Below are 25,757 nucleotides of genomic sequence, written 5' to 3'. Positions count from 1 at the left end.
GAAGTTAGGCAGAACACACTTTATTAGATATTATGATATAGAATGGTTACTTACCTTACAGTGACTGTGGTTCAAGATTTGTCGGCGCCACAGATTCCACTCTTGGTAAGCACATATCCCATGAGAGTGAGAACAGATTCTTTTGAACAGAAGAGTCCGGGGGGTTGCCCGGGCCCTAAATACCTTCTCACTCACCGTAGGTGAGGGCAGCATAAAGCTGCATAAAGGCAGCTGCAACCCTCACTCATTTACGTCACCAATAAGAATCCAATATGAGCAAGACTCCAATCAGCGGGGAAGGAGGACAAGTCATGGAATCTGGGTGAACACCGCATCTCAAAGAGCCATAGTTATTGTAAGGTAAATAACAGTTCTCTCATTCTCTGAAAGACTGTCTATGGATTCCACTGTTGGCAAGTAACAAGCAATTGCCACAGCACTACATGGGGAAGTGGAGGTCTACTTATAGACTGTAGAACAGCCTTACCAAAACCAGCATCCGATCTGGAAGCTTGGGTGGGTGGTTTGGTAATGACTTCCCGTAGCCTCTCAATGAAAAGAGAATCTGGTCCCAGTCCCACAGAAAGGTCTTGGTAGTGGTGCTGACCTAGACAATAGTCAGTCTATGCTTACGGGTCTTAGTATGGGATTGCTCAATGCCATGACTCCCAGTGCCTATGTGGATGGTGTTGGCAACCTCAGTACCACTATATTTGGCACCAAGACTGTCTTCCTAGAGATTTCGGCGGCAACAAAGTTCTTGGAATAGGAAAGGACAGTTGATGTCAACTTGGATTTGCATGCCAAGGGATTGGTATGGGACTCCACCTTAAAACGTCTGGAGGATGGAGCCTTAGGAGAGGCTCTCTGTCACCAGCTCAGGAGGAGGTGGTGGGAATCAGAGCCTGCCACGATCCTGGCAGTGGGCATAGGTACAGACCCGAGAGATACTACTACTCAAAAGAATCCAATTTCACATGCATGAGGTGCATGCACACCAAGAATGGAATCTGTGTAGCCAAACACTCAGAGAAGAAACAGATGTTAAAGTTTAAAAACAGAAGTCCTGAAATACCTTCAGTGCTGACATAACATAAGATTGTGATAAGGTATTTTATACGCAATGTTGTGACCTTATATTTTAGGCTTCTCTGGAGTATTCTTCTCTCCTATATTGCTGGGCATAACTATAAAGAGTCTGAGAACATAAAGCATTCAGAGCATGCAATAGTGCAAAAAAGACGGAATCCCATAAAGGCTGAAATTTTAAGGCAAGACCTTTGTTACTGTTGGAACAAAAAGATTCCAGATACACGGTATTGCCAATGGTCTATTTATATTACTATGTATATTAACTATATATATTACAGAAAAGAACAGTGACACTGAATAGCTTATTCTAAACAGAATACTCTAAAACAACTGTTCTAAATGGGGCCCATGAACAATTCAGATGCTGTTACTGGAAAAATATTTTCCATAATGTGGCATCTGGTTCCCAAAGATGGAACCCAAAGGGGTGAACATTTAATGCAAGACCTTTATTACTATGGGAACAAAAACTGTAATAAAAGCAACACTTTGCATTTATGACATTTATTCTAAGGATCTCAGAATACTTTGTATTAATTAAGCTACCCAATATCCTGATGTGGAAGGTATATCCTCTTTTGATAATCATACAGCAGAAAATTAGTAGTGAACTAGGAATAAGACAGGAAAGCCAACTCTTAGTCCTCTGTGATGAGACATTAAACCACATTGCTGTCCTAGAAATAATTTAAGTGAACATCACAGATGGTTTAGAGTAGAGTAAAGTTTTCAAGAGAGCTTAAATGACTTAGTAGCCTAGGTCCCAGTGACTTTTTGTGGACCTCAGGCTTCTAAACCACTTCAACATCTATGAAAATTATACCCGTAGTATTTTGTTTTAAAAAGCAAGGAGCTAAGGATTCAAAGTGTACATTCGTGTTAAATATTTAATATTCAAAAACTTTTAGTGTAAATATTAAAACTTAACATGAATGATGGCAGCAGAATTTACATACCACAGATTCCATATCATGAAGTGTGATTGGTTTTTGAAGCATCATCTTGTAAAAGGGTCGAATAAAAAAGCCTTGAAAGAGTAAAGAGTATTCAAGTTAGATAAATGAAATTCAAAACACAATATTCATCTGCATACTGTATTATGCAGAATAAATACTAACCATCCAGCAGCTTGCCATGGTAAACAGCCATTCCAGCTACACGTCCTATAAACTTGAAGTATGAGAGATGATCTTCATTGCACAATCCAGAGTTTGGATTGATCTGCAGAGTGTAGTTATCCCTAAGAGGAGGAAAACACCACTTGCAAAATTTTGCATGAACAATTACCACAGCAAATGATTTGAAAGAAATCTTAGTATCGCTCATAAAAACACGTGGTTTATAGAGTTACTAATTTAACATTAAAGCATGTTAAGTGCAGGCAACTGTAAATTTAGTAGGACTGAAGTTTCGAAACACCGACAGAAACCATCAGTGAAATCATGGCCCCACTGAAGAAAATGGTAAAACTATTTTAATGGGATCAGTGTTTCACCCTGTGTCTTGTTTGTTACCATTAACTCTCTCTTATTTTACAAATTTGTTCAGTCACTTCTGTAAAGTGAGAATGGACACAAGCATTAATTCAAGAAGAAATGCTATTGTGTTTGTTCTAAATATATAGCCAATCATGAATGTTATAAAAAATTATAGGAAGAGAGACATTGGCTGCAAACTGACACTCATCTGTACAAAGACTATGAAGGTTCCTTTCAGACTCTCAGCAAAATATAGGACTATGGTTTCTGGGACAGCACAATATTCTCTTGGTGAGCCAACAGTAGTATGTACCAAAATTTCCTTAAAATAATAACATTGGCAGCATTTAAGTTTATGTTAGAGATTAAACTGAAGCTACTTCCCCCAACCTGTATTTTCCTTTTTACTTACGTGGCAGAATATTCAAATAATCCATAATAGGGATTAAACATTTCTTTAGAGAGAAGGAAGAACCATTCTCTGGCCACTCCTCCATAATCTAAGCCTTTTTCACCATCAAACTCAATCCAGAGTCTTGCTTTAAGGAAATCTGCTCTCTTTACAGCTATAATTCTTCTGTAAGAATCTTCAAGGATTGTTGTACGGTGAAGTTTCATTTCAAATCTGTTTGGAATATCACTCTGAAAAGGAACAGGAAAAATAGGAGAACTGAATAATCAACACTGCACTTGACTATGCAAAATTCAATAAGGCAAAGTCAAAAGATGACATGCATGCCACTTTATTTCAATAATATGTTCTGTGGATTTGCAACATAACACGGTTGAAAAAAATGGCTATTTTCAGAAGATTTGACCAGCATGGAGAGATTTGTACACCAAGTTCTACTGCCCATTAAGGAAGTTGTACATTAAAATAAATGTTTATTGTGACTGAGCATCTCCTTTGTTGTTGAAAGCATATCAAAGTGTATAATGCTTTAATACTGTACAATAATTACATCATGTGTTTAGACTAACCCCAAACATTTTAATTTCATCTGCTTTCATAAAGCATTTTGCTCACAGGCTTTTTCTATTAATTATTCCAATTTCTAGTCCACCGCCTGTAAGATCTTCCTCTCCTTTTGCATATGGCATCCAGCCCCATATTATTACATAAATAATCAAGTTTGTTTGTGGTGACTAAGACGACTACCAGTGAACATTTTATTTCATCCTTAAGGAATATGATTGTCACAAACAGATACGATTCTGTTGCATGGGTGAGCTCACTATCACTTCCCAGATTAGGATCATGCTGTATAAAATGCAGTCTGGGCTTGCTAGACCAGGTGCACATAACAGAATGAAGTGTACCTCATGTAGAATTTCTTCAAGTTGCTTTTCTGTTCAGAAAACAAGCTTGAAAGGTTAGGGAAGTTATTTTATTTTAACAAGTGAAGTACACGTCTAACCTAAAATTTTCATACTGATAGAAAACAACATGTTCTGGTTGGCCACTCTGCATATGCTTTAATATTATTTGCATGTCAGTTTGTTCTTTCCACTCATTTTTGCTTCATGCTCATAATCCATACAATATTTTTGCTTTGAACATGTGTAACTTTTGTCTTGTGGTAAATATTATGAGATTTTAAGGCCAGAAACGACCATTATGATCATCTAGTTTGACTCCTGAATAACAGTGGTCATAGAGTCACCCCCAATAAATTTCTGCGATCAATCCCATAACTTCTGTTTGAGCTGCACAATATCTTTTAGATAGACATTCAACTTTGATTTAAAATAATTAAATAGTGGCGAATCCACCATATCCCTAGCTAAGTTGCTCCAACGGTTAGTTACCCTCAGTTAAAAAAAAAAAGAGTGCCTTCTCCTAGTCTGAGTTGTTTAGTTGCATCTTCCAACCACTGGATATCATTATGCCTTTTTGTGCTAAACAATTATCTACTATCAGAAATCTCTTCTCTGTGTATGTACTTGTAGACAGCGATCAAGTAACCTCTTAACTATCTCTTGGATAAACTAAGTAGTGAGAGATTTAAGAAGCTCAATCTCTCAGGCATGTTTTCCACACTTTGAATCATTCTTGTAGCTCTTTTCTGCACTCCCTCCAATTTTTCAATATTAACTATTTATCGAAACAGTAAGAATTTCAAGGTACACTATATTAATCAGTGATGGACTGAGTATGCTCAGTTTTCATTGCTGAGTCCCTCTAAAATCTTGATCTTAGATCCCAGGATTAAGTATTCAATATTTTGCTGATGATTAGGCCATACTATCTATGATCTAACCAGCCGTATTCCTAAACTGAATGGTAGCAAGCACAATTAAGTAATGCTGTTCCAAAGTTCTTCTAATATCTCCCCTCTGGTATAGTGCAGCATACAGAGTCAGCAGCATTCAGTATCATAAGGAGTACAGGTAATGATATGCCTAGTACGGCTATCAAACCAAGTGCCCTGATGTCAGATGGCACACAATGTTCACTTTATGTTTTTCCAGTTTTCAACAGATCACATACAATAAGTTCAGTCATTTTCAATGCAAACCTTAGGGCGTGTCTACACAGTGTGGTAAAGTGCACTAGAGGGATGTGAATTCTAAAATGCACCAAAACATTGCACACTACCTGGCCCATGTAGTCCCTGATGGCACAAACTAAAAGTTCCCAAGCGCAAGTTAACATACTCCTGTATCAACATCCTTCTAGTCCATATTGCCAAACTGTGTAGACAAGCCCTTAGTCCACATTTACAAAGATGGAGCAGGTAGGAATGGGGGAGGATCATGACCACCAAGGTTATGGCTCCTTGCTTCTCAGAGAGAATCTGACTTCCTGCATTGGTTATAGTAGCCTCAGGAATGCTCTTAGGTTAGTTGCGAGTTATCAGAACACAGCCTGCTCCAGCCATACTTCCTCCTTCCTCTCCCCCCCGACATGCTCTTTATGCTAGCATCAAGAGGGAGAGGTCACGCATATTGGGTTTATACCATCTGAAAGCTCCCGATGGGGAAAACGGTCAGCTGCCTGATCTGGCTGCTTTCCAGCCCTCATATGTTGCTCTTGCAATGGAGTAAGCATTGGAAAATCTGGTCTATTGAGTTTATATTGAAAGAGGTTTCTCACAGTTTTGTAAGGTATTAGTAGATCACTAACCTGCTTCTTCAACTTCTTTCTGAAGAATTCATACTTTCGTTTATAATCCCTGGAATAAGGCACAGCCTGTGAACAAACAAGTAAAAAGTACTGAAATAAGATAATTTTTTAGTAATGAAGTAATATTTTAAAACTGAAATCCTGTCTGAAATTGTAGTTTGCGATTAGTTTTGCTGACAGTTATCTGTTGTATTAAGTATCAAAGCTAGGAAGTTAGTTTTCTTTTGGAACACAAATAAATTTCTTTTAAAGAAAAGTTTCGTTTTCTGCAAGCTTATGTTAGGTCAAAGATTAAATTAGTTTTATTTTGCACAACACAGCTAAATATCACAGAGTTGATCAGTAACTTCAAAAATATTGCTTTCTCTATTGAGGAAATTCTCTGCTTTTCACATGGACTCAATGTTTCTTCTTCATTTAAAGATTATTTCTAAGGGTTAACAGATCTAGAAATACAGATATTTCGTTTTCAGATATGCCTTCTCAAGCCTGTTATGTGCAAGCACTACGGAAATTAGGCATTCCAGACTGAATATTTGAGAATAGTGGTAGAATTTCATTTAACTTCTGTTAATATTATTTTTTGCAAAAATATAAAAATCTTTATAAAAAGTCTTACTGGTCCAGTTATTGCTACATTCTGCAATCGAGGATCTTCCCATTGTGTTTTTTTTGTATCTGCAAGACATTTAAGTTAGTGTCACCAATTTAGATCTGATTCTGTAATTAATTACATAACTTATAAGGAGATACTATATTGTACATACTATGGTTTATGTAGAATATTCTTCCATCTGTGTGAGTTCTCTCTTCCCATCCTGGCTATAAGAAGAGTGATCTTTTAATACTAATTCTTATATATCCTGTCTGCAACAAATGCTAACAATTTAATCAAGATAGTAAGTGAATTGCAGTATTTGTATATTATATCAAGTTACAATTACTGAAGTCTCAGCAATGCGATTCAAAATTTGAGTGTTGGCTATATACTTTATATTAAATATATTAAAAGTGTATCATAACTTTGCACTAAACTTAGAGATAGCTAGTTTAAATGTTTAAAATTTGATCAGCCTCAGAACAAAAACAAAAAATTTCACTTACTGGCAAGGGGCCTAAATCTACAGGATCTAGAGAGGTCTTTTTCCTCAGATGAGCTGGAATTTTCAATCTTGGATCTTCCTTTGAAAACATAATAAAACACTTCTTAACAAAGAGAAAAGGATTAATGATACTTTAATGTTTTCCTGATTTTGTAATGATCAAGACAGACTACCCTTACTCAGAGCTAGACAATTAATACACATTCCCCAGCCAAACTAGAGTCACAGGAATTTTCAGTTCTCCACTTGCTTATGGTCACCTTTAAGTTTCCAGGCTTATCTAAATTCTCATTTTATTAGCAACAATATTCATGAATCCAATTTAGTTTAAGAGCAATTGAACCAGGTTAACCATTCCACAAAATGTCTTTGGGACACGATTTTCTGAGTGAAATTCTTCCGCAACCAAGAAGAGACTACTCTTCATTTTGAATCTACTACATAAACCTGAATGTTTCTCTCCCACCTGAAAAGAGCCCTAACTCGCTGTTTGGGAAGGTTTGGATCTTCAAATATTTAAACTATTCACTAAGACCTGCCTTCACTAAGATCATCTGTACTGCATGCTGTAGTTTTAAAAATTCATGGATACCCTACACAACCTGAATTGTATACATGAGGTATGTTCAGGGTGGTAAGATTTACAGCTGTGCACATTAGCTACACCACACTAACTCCCCACGTGGACAGTCTTACTGAGCAGTAAGAATGCCTTTGTGCACGTTAACTTAATGCACTTTGGAAGTATATTAAGATAAACCACCTGATGGCACTCTTAGGGCAGGTCCTTATGTCGACCTAAGTTATGCAACTCCAGCTATGTGAATAACATAGCTGGAGTCAATGTAGCTTAGGCTGACGTACGGCGGTGTCTACACCAGGCTGGGTCGACGGGAGACACTCTCCCGACCACTTACCTTATACTTCTTGTTCCGGTGGAATACCGGAGTCAATGGGAGAGCGATTGGTGGTCGATTCAGCAGGTCTTGACTAGAGCTGCTACATCGACCCCCGGTGGATTGATTGCCGCAGCACTGATCCACGGTAAGTGTAGACATGCCCTTAGTGCGCAGTAAGAGTATCTACATGGGACGTTAGTGTAGCGAGTGTGCTTTAAATTTACACTCTAGCTTCCCCATGTAGACAAGCCTGAAGTTTACAAAGGTATTTTCCACTAACAGCACATGCCTGCAATCACCGCCAACAGCCTTACAAAACTGCTGTAGGACAGTCATCTGCCAAAATATAGGGGTTTCACAGCTGCAAGACAGATTGCTTTACCGATCAATTTCTTCTTAGTATGTGTGTTCAACTACATACATCAGCCTTGATTACCAAGGGGGTGGAAGCTTGCTGTGAATGGAGGGATAAGAGAGGGAGCTACTGAAACTTGGTTGGGGAGGAAGAGGAACAGTCAGCTCCCAGCTGGGAAGAAGTATTCCCAGCAGTTCCTATTGCCATTCCTACAGCAGTTCTTTGATGTACTGTGCTTCCCCACCCTTTCAGGCAGCTGATGCCCTATGTGTTGATACCCCATTACTCCCATCTAGCCCTGATGGCTGGGCACATGCTCCTGCCCCTCCTTTGGGCTGGGTGTCTCCACTGGGACCCATGATGGCTGGAAGGAGGGGAGAAGAGAGTTGCTCCTACCCGCTCTATGGCAGCCAACCTGAGCTTGTGCACTGCAGCAGGAGCTCCTCCCTTTGGATCCCTCTCTCACCTCCACCTTCTTGGGTGTGGAAGCAGAGTTCTGCTCTTGACTCCATGAGATATTATGGAGGCAGAAAACATCAGGGGGCCAGAAACATACAATTAGCCTTCCCCAATATTTCTATTGCAGTGGCGCTAGCCCCTTCCTGTCCCCTGATTTCGCCATCCCTGATATGTCCTACAGAGTCCTGTCACCTCTTTGCTGATCCAATGAGAGAAGTTGACAGTATACCACCTGTTGCACGAGGTAGGAAAATAAATACTACGAATAGGTTATTGGCACAAGCACTAGTTTGACTGACAACACACACATTAAATCTACAATAAGATAACCCTATTTTGAAAAAAGATATGCGATGAAATCCTGGCCCCAGTTAAGTCAATGGGCATTTTGCCACTGACTATAATGGGGCCAGGATTTGACTTTAGGCGATTACTTTTGAATTGAAAGCAAGTTACCCATGTAGTAGTTTTGGTATTGTGGTCAATAAAGAATGGTCTCCCATTTGGTGCATGTCGGACTTCCCAGCCTTTAGGGAGAAATCCTTGCTCTACTTCAGGTTGTTGATTAGAAGACTGTTCTGATGAATCACTTGATGTTTGCGGTTGACGTCCTGTAGGAGCACTTTGGACAGTTGATAATTGACTTGTTTCTATTGTAGTCTATCATATATTAGATAAGAAAAATAAAGTTATGTACATTTTGGACTGAACACAAAGCCAGTGTAATGTTAACAATTCATGTTAAAGCCAAAAATAGCAAGGGCTTTTGGAGATGTGAATGGAGTGGTCCTAATATGTTTACTGTAAAGAGACACAGTCATACCCAGGCAAGTTAAATATAATTACTCTGAGTTCTTCCATTATTTTTGTTTTTCCAGAGAGTATTCAACTCTTTTGTTACTCAAACATACTTTGTTAAAATAAGCTTCTCCCAAATAATTCTCTCCTGTTACTAAACTCTCCATGTAATTCACTCAATACTCAACTCAATCTGACATCATAATGAAGTCATTGACTGATATGATAGATACAGGAGTATGATCTCATTGCAGGCATTTCAAAATTAGATAAAAATGCCAATGGCACATTTAAACCCTCAAGTGAACATAGTGAATTCCTATTAAAATTAACTACTTTTGTTTCTCTGTTATTCCCAGTGACAGAGTCCCTCTTACTCTCAAGAGATGCAACATTATCCCTGAAGCAGTATGTTTCAATATGATAACCAACACTGTAACAGAGTATTCACACTATTTCCAATGAGAATTTAAGATATACAACAATGCCTTTGCTCAGAACAGAAGGAGTGTTGAAAGTGTACTCCAAATCTAGCTCCAAATGCAAGTTTCTATTATCAGTTTACATTTAATTGCTGTAGTTGTACTGAGGCGGACTCTCCTCAAGTTGTCACGAGGGGGAGCAGTGTACTTTAAATTGGTCTTTCATGTATCATGTTATGTAGACTGGGACTCCCTTCCCATTGGTAGGTAAGAAAGCTATTTTAAAACCTTGGAGATCAACATACTACTTCCTATTGCAGTACCTGTATCTTTGATTGGTGACGACTTTTTCGTAAGACTACTACTACACATTACACAGATTTGCTCAAACCAAGTATCAGCAAAACTAAGTGATAGCCACTGATTAAGGTCTCAAAGTTTATTGCAATCTTAAAGGCCTCACAATACTAAAATGTTTCAGGGCATGATTACCTGGGCCATTTACACATCTTGTATTGCTTAATACACAAGGTTCTATACATTAAAATGCATTTGATAAATATGGACATTTACATAAAAAATAACCCTTGCAGAACAGTTTGCAGTACAGTCAGATATTCAGATTCCCCATGTAAAATTTTAAGGCAATCTAAAGGAGAGTTGAGGGGAAAAAAAAAAAAAAAAAAGGGTTGTTCTGGAGTTTTGAAAAAAAAGAACATGTGCAATACAGCAATAATAAAGAGGACTGGTTTAACATATGAAAAATACCAGCCCCCTACCCGTCATATATGGACCACTAATCTTTAACATGCTTTACATATTTCAGATGTTTGGTTTCACTGAATGGGTCTCTAGACAAGTTCAGTCATTGTGTAGTGTATTCAAAAAGATTATTTGATTTGTGTTAGCTATTCAATATCTTTTCATTCCAGGATATATGAATGAAACAATGGAGAGAACTCAAAAATACCTGCACAACAGGTTTTACCCAGGTAGTCGTTCTGGAATTGTGATCTATATAATATGACCTTCCTTTTTCATCTTGCCTTTCTTCCCAACCTGGAGGTAATCCAGATGAAGTAGGGAGTAACTAAAATTAAAGAGGAAAATATTACTGTAGGAAAGTACTGACTAGCAAATAGTCTTCATCCATCAGATTTCCCCAAATCAGAAGTCATAGAGGGAAAGTTTTTAGTTGTTTAAATAGTGGGTAAAACACAGTAAAGATGTTTAAATCCATATTGGATAACATGAAACCATAGAAGCCAACCACATCCTTTTTGCTCAAAACCACCATCTGAGTCGATGGAAAACATGTTTAAAAAAAAAAAAAAATCTTTCGGTTTGGCTGTTTTAGCCTAGAATTTATGGCTGTTAAGTTACTACGAAGCTGCAATGGCGTATGGGAGTACAACGCAAAAATGCTAGAATTGTATTGTTGATAAAGCAAGATGATTTAACTTAAAAAAAAAAAAAAAAAGTCTCACATCTACATGTTAAAATTCTTCCCTCCTCCAGGCTACAACCATACATTAAATCCATCATTAAAACTAAAAATGTGAACTTGGAAGATGGAAGCCTTATGTTGGGATTCCAGTCTTGCAAGACCCACAGACTGATTTTGTCGGGATAGCTGCCAGAAGCTGAAGGCCAAATCTCACCTGCATTTTAGTACTTTACCCATGGTAAAAAAAAGTTTCACAAGTAGTGAATTTTCAGATTCTTATGCTCTACAAAATCGTGTGGTTTTTGGAATATAACCTACCACAGGAAGTGCAGGCTGTTCCTCAACTCTGTATGTTTGCAGGCTACCTCTTCTGCTGGAATGGTTCTTGAAATTATGAAAGAGAACTGTAAATCACTTATGATTGTTGCTTTTTTGATGCTACCAAGCAATGCAACAATAATGCAACAAAGAAAATTCAGTTTTCATTCAAGCTGCCCTATTTTTTTCAGCAAAACAATGCTTATTTAAAATGAAATTTTGAAAAATATTGTAAGAGGTATTAACCATCTGCTCATGGAGTCTATTACTACTTGTACTTCTGTTTAGATTCTAGTCAAGCTAATGCCATTTGCAACAGATTATGAATTGATATATAGGCATTAAGATACTAGAATTGTTACCACTCAGTCACATTATTTAATTTATAAAATACAGCTGAGCCTGAGGACACAGCTATTGCAGAATTGCTATTGTGTCCTGTAACTAGACTCATGCTTGTGACATGTTAGGGATCTCAAAATTTACCACCAGACACCTATTAGGTAGAGGAGTAAACCTACCGTGTATACTCATTCATTAGCCCATTCGTTTATACGCCAACCCCCCAAAATGGATAGGTTAAAATAGCAAAAAACTGTATGACCCTTTCATAAGCCGACCCTGTATTTCAGGGGTTGGAAAACTTTGGCTCCCGGCCCATCAGGGTAAGCCGCTGCGGGTCAGGACGTTTTGTTTACTTGGAGCATCTGCAGGCATGGAGCCCCTCAGCTCCCACTGGCTGCGGTTTGCCACTCCAGGCCAATGGGGGCGGCGGGAAGCGGCACAAGCCGAGGGATGTGCTGGCCGCCGCTTCCTTCCTTACTCTGGCGGGCAACGTGCCAAAAGTTGTCGATCCCTGTATTAGATATTCAATTAAATGATTCCATAGAGTTTAAAATCATCAAATTTTGGTGTAGATACGTTTATAAGCCGACCCCCGCTCTTTGATGCGTCACTATTTTACCAAAAATATTCGGCTTATGAACGAGTATATACGGTACTAAGGAGGCAACGTGCAAGTCATCTGATTTCTGAGTAAGGTGATGGAATTCGAACAGTGATGTTAACTCTGGACCTTACTCAAGCGTGTCATATTACTAGCATATATACTCCAGCTGCTGAAATTTAGCAGGCTTTGTTTCAACTCCCTTCAGAGGCCGATAACTGCTGTGAAAGGATGGATCTTCCTTATTTTAGTCTTCTGGACACTAAAGGAAGAGTGAGGCTCTACTTCTATACCTCTTTTTTGGGAGGGAGGGGTGCACAGGATATCTTCTGCACCTCACCTTTCCCTAAAAATAACTTTACCACTGCCTCTTTTCCTGTTTAGACTTCCCAAGCAGCCACAGTAGAAAGTGACAGTTTTACTGCTGTCCACAGGATTCTGAACTGCAGGAATTGAGGGCTTGTCTACATGGCAGGGTAATGTGTACTACGGGGGTGTGATTTCTAAAGCATGCTAATATGTTGCGGATTAATTGGTCTGCATAAACCCCACTGGTGGCTCACTAAATATTTAAAGTATGTTAAAGCACATCAGCAGGATCTAATACAGACCAATTAATGCACAACACATTAGTGAACTTTAGAAATCACACCACTTAGTGTGTGATACCCCACTGTGTAGATAAGCCCTATGTTGAGTACAGTGTTAGCTAGTAAAGCAAAGAGCAGCAGCACTGGAAATGACTATCTATAGACTCACAAAAATACTATCAGTTTACATGCAGTTCATATGGAATGGCATCTTCACAATCAGGGCTAGAGATAACTGAAAATTTTAAAACCCCAAAGTTCTGATGGCTTAGCACACCTTACCTCCCTGGGTAAGCTTCTTTCAATGGAATGGGGATTTTTCAAAATGCATCAGGTTACAACATAGTTGTCTCCAATCCCTTGACTTAGCGGTCTTAGTAATGTAAATTATTTCTCTCAAGTTTACCCCACACGAGAGGAAAATGCTATGGTGTTGATATCTCCTCAAAAATGTACTGCTGTAAATTTAGGTACAGTTCTAGAACGGTCCTTCTGTAGTACTTTTTGGTGGTATGCTAGACAACATGATAGCTTGAACAGAAGCTAGATTTGTGAACTCAGGTAATTCAATGCACATGCTGCTTTAGGTCTCATGGAAAAAGTCTTGTTTTACAAAAACAAAGTGGGGGAAAAATGAAAAACATTTTATTTGGCGAGTAGGTCTAGTATACCAAGATTATCCTTAAGCCTCTGCAAGAACTGAAGTTAAATGACGGATGCTCTTGGTTTGAAATATTGATTCTAGCTCTGACAAAATAAAATAAAAAAATATCTAAAGCTAATTAGGACTGGTATTCCCCTCTTAATTTAAGAGTTTCTCAGTACAGTAACTACAAAGTGATATTACATAATATTTGCTGTAAGAAATTTGGGTTAGAATTAGCTTTTGGGAAAATAATTTGAAGATTTACTATTCATGTTAAAACAATTGGAAAAATATCTGCTATCTTACACTGCAGGAAGTTGATTGGCCAGTGGCTGGACTCCCAGAGGTAGTAAGTCTGGTATTCAATTCTTCTGCAAGGTGAGACTGCATATCAGAGCTGCTCTGTGGCAGTAGTGTTTGAAGATTCTGATTGCTGTACATAGTGGCCTCATCTTCAGTTATAACTTCCCAGCTCTTTTTTTCAGGGAGAAAAAAAAAAAAAAAAAAAGTATTTTAGGTTACAAAACCTCAAATCAAACCTTTTGACTACAGGAAAACACTGATTTGTATTTTAAACCCACAGTTTTTACCTCAGGAGAATCTCTGTTGTCTAGATTTTCTGTTTCCTCTGTTATCTGTCGCCGATGGGTAAATGCATGCTGTGCCTCCAAATGAATATTGCCATTGTCAACATCAGCTAGATTGTCCCTGCACAAAAGCAACAGTACAATAGACTGTATCTTCCAACAGTAAAGTTTGTAATAGACCAGACTAGCAACAAAAACATTGCCAATAGGAATAGCAGCCAGAAGCTACAAAATGAACTTAAGTTCAGTAGAAAGCAGAAGAGTAGAGAAAAATAGGGAGCAGAAGGAGGAGTCAAACAAAGGAACTGAATAGCAAATATATTTTAATAGTTCATGTGCTGGAAGGAGAGATCATGCAAACTACATGAGAAGGATTTCAGGTGGGTGCTACTGGTAAAGAGGAAGCAGTCTCAGAAGCATGAAAGGAATTTCTTCTCCATGCACAGTCATTATTAGTCTCTGCTGAGACTACAAGTAGTTTCCATAATGCAGGAAATATATATTGTGAATATTTGTCACTTTGGAAAATGGACTGAGTAGTGTGCGAGCTGAATTGCTCACCAATCAAAGTCTAACAACGTTTTTAAAAGATGTTAAGTTGGGTTAGCTAACTTGCATTAGCTAACTGGCTGAAATAGCAGCAAACTAACAGTTTAGCTAATCAGACTTAAGAACACACTTTTTATTTGAAATGCAGACATACAGAAAAAATTAAAATGAACATCTCCACTACTAGTTTCTGAGCTATTCATTCCCTGACTTGCATTATTGTACAGAATGACAAAAGTGAACTGCCAGTCACAGTAAAGTATACTTTGAATCTTGAAAGTCAGAGGACATACTGAGCAGTTGGTCTTTTCCATTGTGTTCGTCTGGATTCATGGTTGACATAGTAGGTCCTACCAAGGATATCTTGTCTTTCTTCCCAGCCTGGAGGTAGAGGAGGAGATTCCTGTTGCTGCTGTTGCGGCTGACAAGCAGCATCCGGTTGGTCCAATATAATCCAGCCAGGCTATGAGACACAAGGTTAATAACTAAGTAAAGATACTTAACATTCATCAATGTTAAGCCTGTAAAAGGAGACATGTCCCAGGTTATCAAGCCACTGTCCTCTTATTCAATACCTTATTAAAAATTCACATCATCTGTGATAATTACGGAAAAATAAAGTGCTAAGTTATCTTCACTCCTGGATTTTAAGTGCACCCCTTAGACATTTTACATTGGGAAGTCTTCCGGACATGGACTGATTTTAGGTATTTTAAGATGACAATCAGCACTAACAAAATGTTAAGTGAGATGTTACAGTGGAACTGGACTGTACACCTCCCTACAAATCTTACACCATTTAGTTTTCCCCATGAAATCCTTGATAATGCATTTTATGAGTTGTTTTTCAGTGTCAGCATGTACATACCATGGGCCTAGCCACTTTACAATGCATTGTCAGAAACTAAATTTAGACCTGTATGGATATAGAGAAGTGGAGGAGCAGTATCTGTTTTTATTATTTGTATTATTGTAGCACCTTAAGCTTAATACCACTGAAGCTTAATATATAGACATTTGTTATTTTCTGGTTTGGGAATAGGAAAGATACTCAATGGATTTTAAAATTAAGGAGTCTTATATGCAAGGTTCCAGTCCATAAATCTGTAGTAGGTGTATCTGCTTAATGTATGGGTTTTATAACAGAAACTGTCTTAACTATACATGCAGAAGCGGTGCTGTTGAAATAGCTGTTTAAAGTGTTGGGGAAAAGACCTTTACATCTAAATTGGATGTAATTACTAAATAATTAGACAACAAAATAGCTAAAATAAAAAAATTCTCTTCCACTGGATAAAGTTCACGTTTTGTAACAGAGCAGATCATTATGATGACTGGTTAACATTACTACATAGGAAGATGGAAATACTGGAAAATGTTATTCCCAAGCACTTATGGACACTAAAGCTAGAGGTCAGCAAACAGTTTTGCTCGTATCAGCATTTGTTGACTTAGGATTTTTACAACCGCTGTCTGTTTCCTGCAGAATTACAGCTATATAAAGGTGAGAAGCAATTTTTAAAAAATGATGGGAATGCTTTAACATCACAATTAAACAAGAGACTGTACAGGAATTTTGGATCTCCTTCTGATGCCAAACTAACTGATTTATCAAATTTCTAAAAGGTTGCTTGCAGCTTCATCATTTTTAAAAGATATTTTTATGCCTAACAACTTTTATTTGCTAGAGTTACAAGAACAAGTCAAACCATATGCTCTTCAGCATCAAACAGTTTTCTCACCTCCAGGTCTTCCACCTGTTCTGTGTTTTCTTCTTCAGATCCATTGTTTTTAGGTAAGTATGTCATTTTTAATCTTAGGTGACCTTTAACTCTTGACTTGTGACTGCAGAAGAGAAAAAAAATTGTTATTTTGCAACGATATTAAATAAAATTATTACCATTTTGTCATACGTGTGAAAGATACAAGATTATTTTGGTAACTTTCAGTCACACTATGAATCCTATGCAGAAAAAGCATGTAATTTGGTTTGAACAGTCTGAAAAAAAAATCTGTACATTTTTTGCTATCAAAGTAATAGTAATTGACATCTACTGTGACAGTTGCTATTGGGCTTTATGCTTTCAAGATAAAGTAGAAGGCTTTGAAATAATCTTGACATTTTGTAACACACAAAAAGCTACCTAAAAAGACCCAAATATTTAATTAGGAATCCTACTTGGTTCTGTTATCAAAAATCTCTACAGGGTGGATGTCTGAATACATCAGGTTTACCGGATTATAATCCTGAAAAAGTGTAAATTTCTTGGGGTGAGGAAGAGTAGTGCAACCAGTTACCAGATTTTCAAAGGTAAGTAGGAATTTACCATTTATATAATTACTATTGACAATACAATGCCAGCTCTCTCACTAAAGTATGTGAGAAAGATTCTTTTGTGAAAATTGAATTGAAACCGTTTTATTACTTCAAGTGTTATGGTGAAATAATGTTACTGAAAATTTACAATTATAGACACACGTTTAATCTGAAGTGCCAAGAAACTTACAACTTCTTTTTCAAAGTACACTTCTACCCCGATATAACACGAATTCAGATATAACGTGGTAAAACAGTGCTCCCGGAGGGGGGAGGGGCTGCGCACTCCGGTGGATCAAAGCAAGTTCAATACAACGTGGTTTCACCTATAACGCGGTAAGATTTTTTGGCTCCCAAGGACAGCGTTATATCAGGGTAGAGGTGTAATAACTAATTAGCAACAATTACAGAATGGTAGTGAATTTTTTTTTTTTTTTGGAGTAGGCCATAACATCTATTAAGTGAACTGAAAAGACATTTTGCTCTCATGAAAGTTTCCACAATGTGCAATGCAAACTGATCAAAAACTAACAGGAATACCACCACCATTACCATTATCAATAGCCAGTATCTGAACTACTGTTTAGCGTAGACGACACTGAAAAACCTGTATTTAGAGGAACTCTCAGTCGTGCATGCCTAGTTTTCTCCTCAAAACCTTAAATTACCTTTTAGTATTTACCGCTATGCTGCAGTAATACTAGGAATGTGAAAAAACATTTTTCATACCAATTTCATCTTTTTGCTTTTTAAAGAGAAACCCTGGTTTATTGATTGTTGAGGTCAATTTGAGCACAGTTCTGAAAGTGGGGTTAGTTAATTTGCCTATTAACTGGCTGGCTTTACAGCACTTCTAGATCTGTGGCACTGCCTTTCCATTGTAGAGCACTGTTAAACTCATGTCTCGGAGAGAGTATTGAGGTAGATTTTGAACAATAGCAGAACTTCAGGGGATTTTACAAATACAGCAAGTGTGGATTTTTCATAGGTTTGCAAAGAAGAAAGAAAGTATGCCTTTCCTAACTCTGAAAGGGAAGTAACTTGGGGTATGTCTATACTTACCTCCGGGTTCGGCAGTAAGCAATCGATCCCGGAAGTGCTCGCCGTAGACGCTGGTACTCCTGCTCCGCGAGAGGAGTAAGCGGAGTCGATAGGGGAGCCTGCCTGCTGCGCGTGGACCCGCGATAAGTACCTTGTAGTTCGAACTAAGGTACTTCGACTTCAGCTACGTTATTCACGTAGCTGAAGTTGCGTATCTTAGTTCGAACTGGGGGGGAGGGGGGAGTTAGTGTGGTCCAGCCCTTAGAGATGAGAGATTCATTTATTCTTTTTGCATTTTAAATACTTCCTTTACTTCCTAGTTGGTTAAAAAGAAACAAAGATTCCACTACAGCACGAAGACTTTCTAGCTGTATTTTTAAACAAAAATCAATTGGAAAAAGTTAACATCCATATTTCCTTAAAAAGTTTGTGTTTATTAAACGTAGGCACATTCTCAGCAATAATTAAGCAATGTTCAATTTACTGTAGCTTAAGTGCTGGCATGTAGAAAAGAAGATGAAATCTGTAGTGTCTGGGTAAGGAATAGAATAATAAGGTTCACACTGTTTGTGTTTTTAAATTCCTGGCTTCCCTAATACATGCCCATAGGACTAAATACTTTTCAAATGAAAAAAATAAATTATATTTTTAACTGCAGTCAAATGCAACTTACTTGGATTAAGCCACACACAAAAAGGAACATCGTTTCTAGATTAGAGGAGGATACAGTTGACAGCTAAAATGGTTCAAATATGGCATAATACTGAGTGGTGATTTTACGATGTAATGTATAACAGTTACTAGCGGACTATGTTATTATTTTAGCCCCAGGAACTTTCTTTCATATGCTGCTGAAAAAAATGTTACAATTTAAAATTAGTCTTCAGAAATTTAAACAAGTGCCAACACTGATTTATTATTACATTAATATACTGCTCTACTGAGGTGCTCAGATACTATGATGACACATAAGTACATAGAGAAGCTACAGTTCATAGCAAGTTACAGTTTGCACAGAAAAGTTAGTATTTTAAAAAATGTTTGATATTTACTGACCTTCTTGGATGAAGAACAAAATCTTTAAAGGTGTATGGTCTCTCCATATTTGGATTTTCTGTCTGGAATGAAACAATGTTAGTTTTTTCAAGTCTTATTTGTAAAATCAAATATTTGCATCTTCAAAAATATTTTAAACCTATAAGCCTTTTTCCCCCCAAGAGGACAGACATTTTCTTCATGTAACCAAAAGATTTTAGTAAAAGAAGAAGAAGAAATTAATGTCTGACTCTCTCACATTGAAGAAAAAATACTCTGACCTTTCTCCCTCACAGTATAGTTTCTAATACTTGGGGGAAGCAGGAGTAGGGGAAGGTTGAAGCAATTGTATTTAGCCTGGAACAGAGGCTATTTCTTTATTTTCAAACACTTCACATTTAATACAAGTGTTACCATATCCTTCCCACACTCAATATTTTTCAAATAAAAAATATAGGTCAGATTTAATAATTGCATTCCAGCTCTAGTGCCAGAGAATCCACAAAACAGCAAACAAAACGTTATGAGTCCTTGCAAGTCTCTGGATTCTCATGCACATAAGTGAATCTGACTCACAATAAACCACAAGGCATATTACATATTCAGTTATAACTTACAGCAATATAGCCGATGTCACAGATACAGAGAATTTTTTTTTAAATTCTACCTTCTGCTAGATGCAAAGGCCATCCTAAAAACATTACATCTATAGTTTACTCTTTAAACATCACATGTAAGTCACAACTGACACTTATTCTGTAGCCATTACAATAATGTCTGATTTTACAGTGCTATGTGATAAGGAAAGTGTGAGAGCCTTAACTTTGAATTTCTTGCCTGACACAAATGTTTACTAAGTGATAGGCTGTTCAAAATTTCTGGGGAGTAATTCCAAACTAGTTAAATATTAATTTTAATCATTTGTATCATATGCTTGGGGGAGGGGGGGAAGAAGGGAATGTACACATTTACTGTATCTGTACTCCACTCAGTCAAAAATGATTTTACATCGAACTGTCCCAGCTTTAAATGGGGAAAATATTACCATCTATCCAGGCATGTACTTTAAAAAAAAAATCCCTGTCTATTGTGTATCCAAAGGCTTCTGGGCTCCTTAGTAGATTTAGCATGAATGCTGCATTCCCAAATAGATCCAGAAACTGGAGAATATATAATATTCTAGACTTATAATATTTGCATGAAAAGTGTAAAGTTTATACAAAATGTAAATAACAATTAGAAGAAACAGATTTCTGGATTATATGTTAACTACTCAGGCTGACAAGTGCAAAACTTTATTAGCACTAATTGGTCGCGGGATATGTATTGGGGGAGAAATATGAGTGAAATTGTTGGTGTATCTATATCTATTTGCAATGCATTTATACATTACTTACCTGATAGATAAGGAGTATTTATGGTTATGTAAGTACTTGGTTATTTCAAACAAAGTAATTTCCAAAAATGTAATGTCTCCTTGTTTAAAAGACCTGTAACAAGGAATTGTTACTCTTGCCTTAAAATTTTATACTTTGATTTACAAGGGGTCAAAAAACATAGTCCAGGGATGCTTGCACTTCTATAATTTGAAATAGTAAGCTTAATCCAAAAGATCATGAAATAGAAATCTCAAAGGAAAACATTTTTTGATCCCTAAGTTCTAGGATTTTACCATTACCAAGCCTAGGATTTCAGGCAACATATGACATGTTGTTATGCCCAAATCTAAGAGCGTGGATTCAAAGGATTTTCTGAATCTGGTATCTTTTGCACTGATGTTCTGAAAGAAAAATGTTTCTCTCTTATACTTCAGATATTTAAGCTACATACAAATGCCCTCTATCAGTATAAATTAGGGATCTGAGGATCTTACCATTCATTACATTCTCAAAATCCTGAAATTTTAGAATTGCACTCAGCTTGAAGAGAGAAATCATCTTTGCCCTAACTAAACACAACGCATATTTGTGTTTAAAATGTTTGCAGGATCAGAATCTTAATCTGCAAAACACATTTACAGAGCTCTAGATCCAGTCAAGTACTCCATTAACTACAATTTAAGTTAAAATAGAGAGAATTTTCTAAAGTTACAATATTCCCTGTAACATCTGCAATATCAGATCTACAACCTATCCTCAAAGATGATCCTTTACTCTCACAGATCTTGGGAGACAGACCTGTCCTCGCTTACAGACAACCCCCCAACCCAAAGCAAATACTCACCAGCAACCACACATCACTGAACAAAAACACTCACCCAGGAACCTATCCTTGTAACAAAGCCCGATGCCAACTCTGTCCACATATCTATTCAAGTGACATCATCATAGGACCTAATCACATCAGCCATACCATCAGGGGCTCGTTCACTTGCACATCTACCAATGTGATATATGCCATCATGTGCCAGCAATGCCCCTCTGCCATGTACATTGGCCAAACCGGACAGTCTCTCCGCAAAAGAATTAATGGACACAAATCTGACATCAGGAATCATAATACTCAAAAACCAGTGGGAGAACACTTTAACCTGTCTGGTCATTCTATGACAGACCTGCGGGTGGCTATTTTACAACAGAAAAACTTCAAAAACAGACTCCAACGAGAGACTGCTGAGCTGGAATTGATATGCAAACTAGATACAATCAACTCAGGATTGAATAAGGACTGGGAATGGCTGAGCCATTACAAACATTGAATCCATCTCCCCTTGTAAGTATTCTCACACTTCTTATCAAATTGTCTGTACTAGGCTAGCTTGAGTATCACTTAAGGTTTTTTTCTCTTACTTAATTGGCCTCTCAGAGTTGGTAAGACAACTCCCACCTGTTCATGCTCTCTGTATGTGTGTATATATATCTCCTCAATGTGTGTTTCACTCTATATGCATCCGAAGAAGTGGGCTGTAGTCCACGAAGGCTTATGCTCTAATAAATTTGTTAGTCTCTAAGATGCCACAAGTACTCCTGTTCTATCTGCAATATATACACATTACACAATTGTGGGAATGCATGAAAATACAGAAGTTGACTAGAAACTGTTTTCCGTGTCCAAACTGAGAAATGCAAAACATGTAAAGTAAATTAGCTGAAAATAACTTAACATGGGAAAGAACATCAAGGATTAAACAAAGTATCCCTTTCAATGTTACTAATTGTATTTACTGTAGCGCCTAGGTGCCCCTATCATGGACAAGAACCCCATTGTTCTAGCTGCTGTACAAACAGAACAAAAGGACAACCCCTGCCTAACATAAAATAGGATTTAAAAAAAAAAAATGTTGAAGTCACACTCTACATTGGGTTAAATTTGCATAAATGGATATCTAAACGGCATATGCAAACTGGATAATTGCATAATCAAGTAACAGTTTAAATGGCAAACTACATATATGAAAGCAGTTTAATTTCATGTATATTTATAAGCATGTTTTTAAAAGTTTTTTATTTCAAGCTTAAATAATGGCAGACTATCATCAATACGAAGATAATGTAACAGTATAACAGACAGCTCTATTCTGCTGCATATGGAAATGATTTTCAGCTTTTAAAGATATTAACAGAGCAAAAGAAATTCATTACACTGGTAAGAGGAATTTGTCAAATGACTAAAACAAGAAGTTGCAACTATCTATTCCAATAAGACGACCAGAGGGCTTTTCTAGTGCAATAGTTCTCTGCAGTATGTAGGAAAAGCTACCATGCTGTTGTCTTTTCAGAATATCCAATACCTATTGCCCTGAAAAGCTCATTACTTCTGTTAAAGAAATGATACAGTATTAAAAAACAACCTGTTAGCAGTCTCTGAAAGTAAAAAGCATTCTACCATCACTTTTTATTAGGGCTGTCAAGTAGTTAAAAAAAGTAATCACAATTAATTGTACTGTTAAACAATAGAATACAATTTAAATATTTTTGGATGTTTTCTACATTTTCAAATATATTTATTTCAATTACAACCCAGAATACAAAGTGCATAGTGCTCACTTTATTTTTGATTACAAGTACTGTATAAAAACAAAAGAAATAGTATTTTCCAATTCACCTAATACAAGTACTGTAGTACAATCTCTTTATCATGAAAGTTGAACTTACAAATGTAGAATTATGTACAAAAAAAATTGCATTAAAAAATAAAACAATGTAAAATTTTAGAGCCTGCAAGTCCACTCAGTCCTACTTCTTGTTCAGCCAATTGCTCAGACAAACAATTTTGTTTACATTTGCAGAAGATAATGCTGCCCGCTTCTCATTTACAATGTCACCTGAAAGTGAGAACAGGAGTTCTCATGACACTGTTGTAGCTGGCGTCGCAAGGTATTTACGTGCCAGATGCGCTAAAGATTCATATGTCCCTTCATGCTTCAACCACCATTCCAGAGGACATGCATCCATGCTGATGACGGGTTCTGCTTGATAACAATCCAAAGCAGTGTGGATCGATACATGTTCATTTTCATTATCTGAGTCAAATGCCACCAGAAATACAGAAAGTTGATTTTCTTTCTGTAGTTTCTTCATCGGAGTGTTGCTCTTTTAAGACTTCTTAAAGCATGCTCCACACCTCGTGTGTCAGATTTTGGAAGGCACTTCAGATTCTTAAACCTTTGGTCAAGTGCTATCTTTAGAAATCTCATATTGGTACCTTCTTTGCATTTTGTCAAATCTGCAATGAAAGTGTTCTTAAAATGAACATGTGCTGGGTCATCATTTGAGACTGCTATAACATGAAGTATGGGGCAGAATGCAGGTAAAATAGACCAGAGGGACATACAATTCTCCCCCAAGGAGTTCAGTCAAATTTAATTAATGCATTATTTTTTTAAACGAGCATCATCAGCATGTCCTCTGGAATGGTGGCTGAAGCATGAAGGGGCCTACAAATGTTTAACATATCTGGCACGTAAATACCTTGCAATGCTGGCTACAAAAGTGTCATGCAAATGCCTGTTCTCACTTTCAGGTGACATTGTAAACAAGAAGCGGGCAGCATTATCTTCTGCAAATGTAAACAAACTTGTTTGTCTTAGCAATTCGCCGAACAAGAAGAAGGACTGAGTGAACATGTGGGCTCTGAAGTTTTACAGAGCTTCACTAAAAAATAAAACAATGTATCAATCAATCAATAAATAAATACAAATCTACATTTGTAAGTTGCACTTCCACGACAGATTGCACTACTGCACTTGTATGTGGTGAACTGAAAAATACTATTTCTTTTATCATTTTTACAGTGCAAGCATTTGTAATAAATAATGTACACTATTTCAATAACACAGAATACTATATGAAAATGAAGACAAACATCCAAAATATTTAATAAATTACAATTGGTATTCTATTAACAGTGTGATTTAAACTGTGATTAATCGCGATAATTTTTTTAATCACAATTTTTTTGAGTTAATCGCCTGAGTTAACTGCGATTAATTGACAGCCTTACTTTTTATGTACAAATCAGCAACTGCAGAAATCGATGGGGCTTATTCTGAGTGCATCTGTATAACTCTGATTCACTTTTATGCAAGTTAAGTCTATGCATAAGTGATTTGATGGCCAGATCCTCAATTCTATTACTATTACTTTGTCCTAAATCAGCATAGTTCCACTGAAGTCAGTGCAGCTACACTGGATTTACACTCACTGAAGACATAACCCTAAAACTTTAAGTTCTCTATTAGTAATGACGATCAGACTATACCGTGCTCTGTTATAATAAATTCCATTTTGATTTCTTCCTTTTGTCTATTCATTCTTCACTAGAGGAGCTGGCCAGCAGCTCCTCAAAAACAAAGGCCACCATGTCCTACACAGCATTGCAACTAGTACTCTGAACTCAGTTTTTCCAATAGCAAAGTGTCTTCTTTCTAACTGGAACTTGAGAGACAGGCTTGTGCATAGTTCTTGTTATCCCAAGAATACTTTCATCATGGTATTCTTTTAAGGGTAGTTTAGTACTACTGACATCAGTAATAGATCAGTTCTGTGTCCTGTATTCCAAAATACTCATCAAATTTAGAGCTAAGGCCATGCATCTACTGGTCTAAAGAATTTCAGAGCCAGTTAATTCTCACCTCCCGTGGTTGTGGTATTTGCATTTCATAGATGGAAAGAAACACAGGATGAAATGTCTAATGGCACAAAATTTAAGAATTCTTTTTTACCTTCAAGGTGAACAGCAGGCCCACACAACTCATAAAGCGGTGAGGGCCATATTACTCCAAAGAAAACAGCTGAGGGCCGAAACCCCCCGACCCCGCCAAAACAACCCCCTCCCAGTGCCGCCCGGCCCTGTGGAAACAAACCCTCCTGCCCCAGTGCCGCCCCGCCGAAACAGCTGTGGCCTGAAAAGGAAGGTTTGGGGAGGGGGTGATATTTTAAGAAATTTTCAATTAAATCAAACAATTTTTTTAATTTTAATTTTTTTATGAATCATGGAAAAATGAAAAACATCTGTTCCATTGAAAGAAAACATTTGTACTTTTCATAATTGCCTTGCAAATTTAATGAGAGATATTACATCTCTTTTCGGCAACAAGCTTGTCGTAT

General features: G+C 37.2%; 1 protein-coding gene across 5 annotated transcripts in view; it reads right to left on the bottom strand.

The window, feature by feature from the left end:
- The window catches only part of NEDD4 (NEDD4 E3 ubiquitin protein ligase), a 115,561-nt gene that overhangs the window by 7,805 nt on the left and 81,999 nt on the right, over positions 1-25,757 (bottom strand). For 4 of the 5 annotated variants that reach the window (XM_034784965.1, XM_034784967.1, XM_034784970.1 and 1 more), the window contains 15 exons: positions 19,231-19,292; positions 16,559-16,661; positions 15,110-15,279; positions 14,271-14,388; positions 13,987-14,154; positions 11,499-11,564; positions 10,704-10,823; positions 8,970-9,173; positions 6,802-6,879; positions 6,465-6,519; positions 6,317-6,375; positions 5,698-5,763; positions 2,983-3,212; positions 2,211-2,332; positions 2,049-2,119 (listed from right to left, as the gene is read on the bottom strand). In XM_034784965.1, the coding sequence (XP_034640856.1) occupies positions 2,049-2,119; positions 2,211-2,332; positions 2,983-3,212; positions 5,698-5,763; positions 6,317-6,375; positions 6,465-6,519; positions 6,802-6,879; positions 8,970-9,173; positions 10,704-10,823; positions 11,499-11,564; positions 13,987-14,154; positions 14,271-14,388; positions 15,110-15,279; positions 16,559-16,661; positions 19,231-19,292 (1,692 nt within the window). The remainder of the gene's footprint in view (positions 1-2,048; positions 2,120-2,210; positions 2,333-2,982; positions 3,213-5,697; positions 5,764-6,316; positions 6,376-6,464; positions 6,520-6,801; positions 6,880-8,969; positions 9,174-10,703; positions 10,824-11,498; positions 11,565-13,986; positions 14,155-14,270; positions 14,389-15,109; positions 15,280-16,558; positions 16,662-19,230; positions 19,293-25,757) is intronic. The other variant, XM_034784968.1, reaches the window with a different exon arrangement.

Source organism: Trachemys scripta, chromosome 10, assembly GCF_013100865.1.
Source record: "Trachemys scripta elegans isolate TJP31775 chromosome 10, CAS_Tse_1.0, whole genome shotgun sequence".
Classification (NCBI taxonomy): domain Eukaryota; kingdom Metazoa; phylum Chordata; order Testudines; family Emydidae; genus Trachemys; species Trachemys scripta.
Note: the sequence above shows the minus strand (reverse complement) of the source record. Positions and strands in the feature narration are given on the sequence as shown.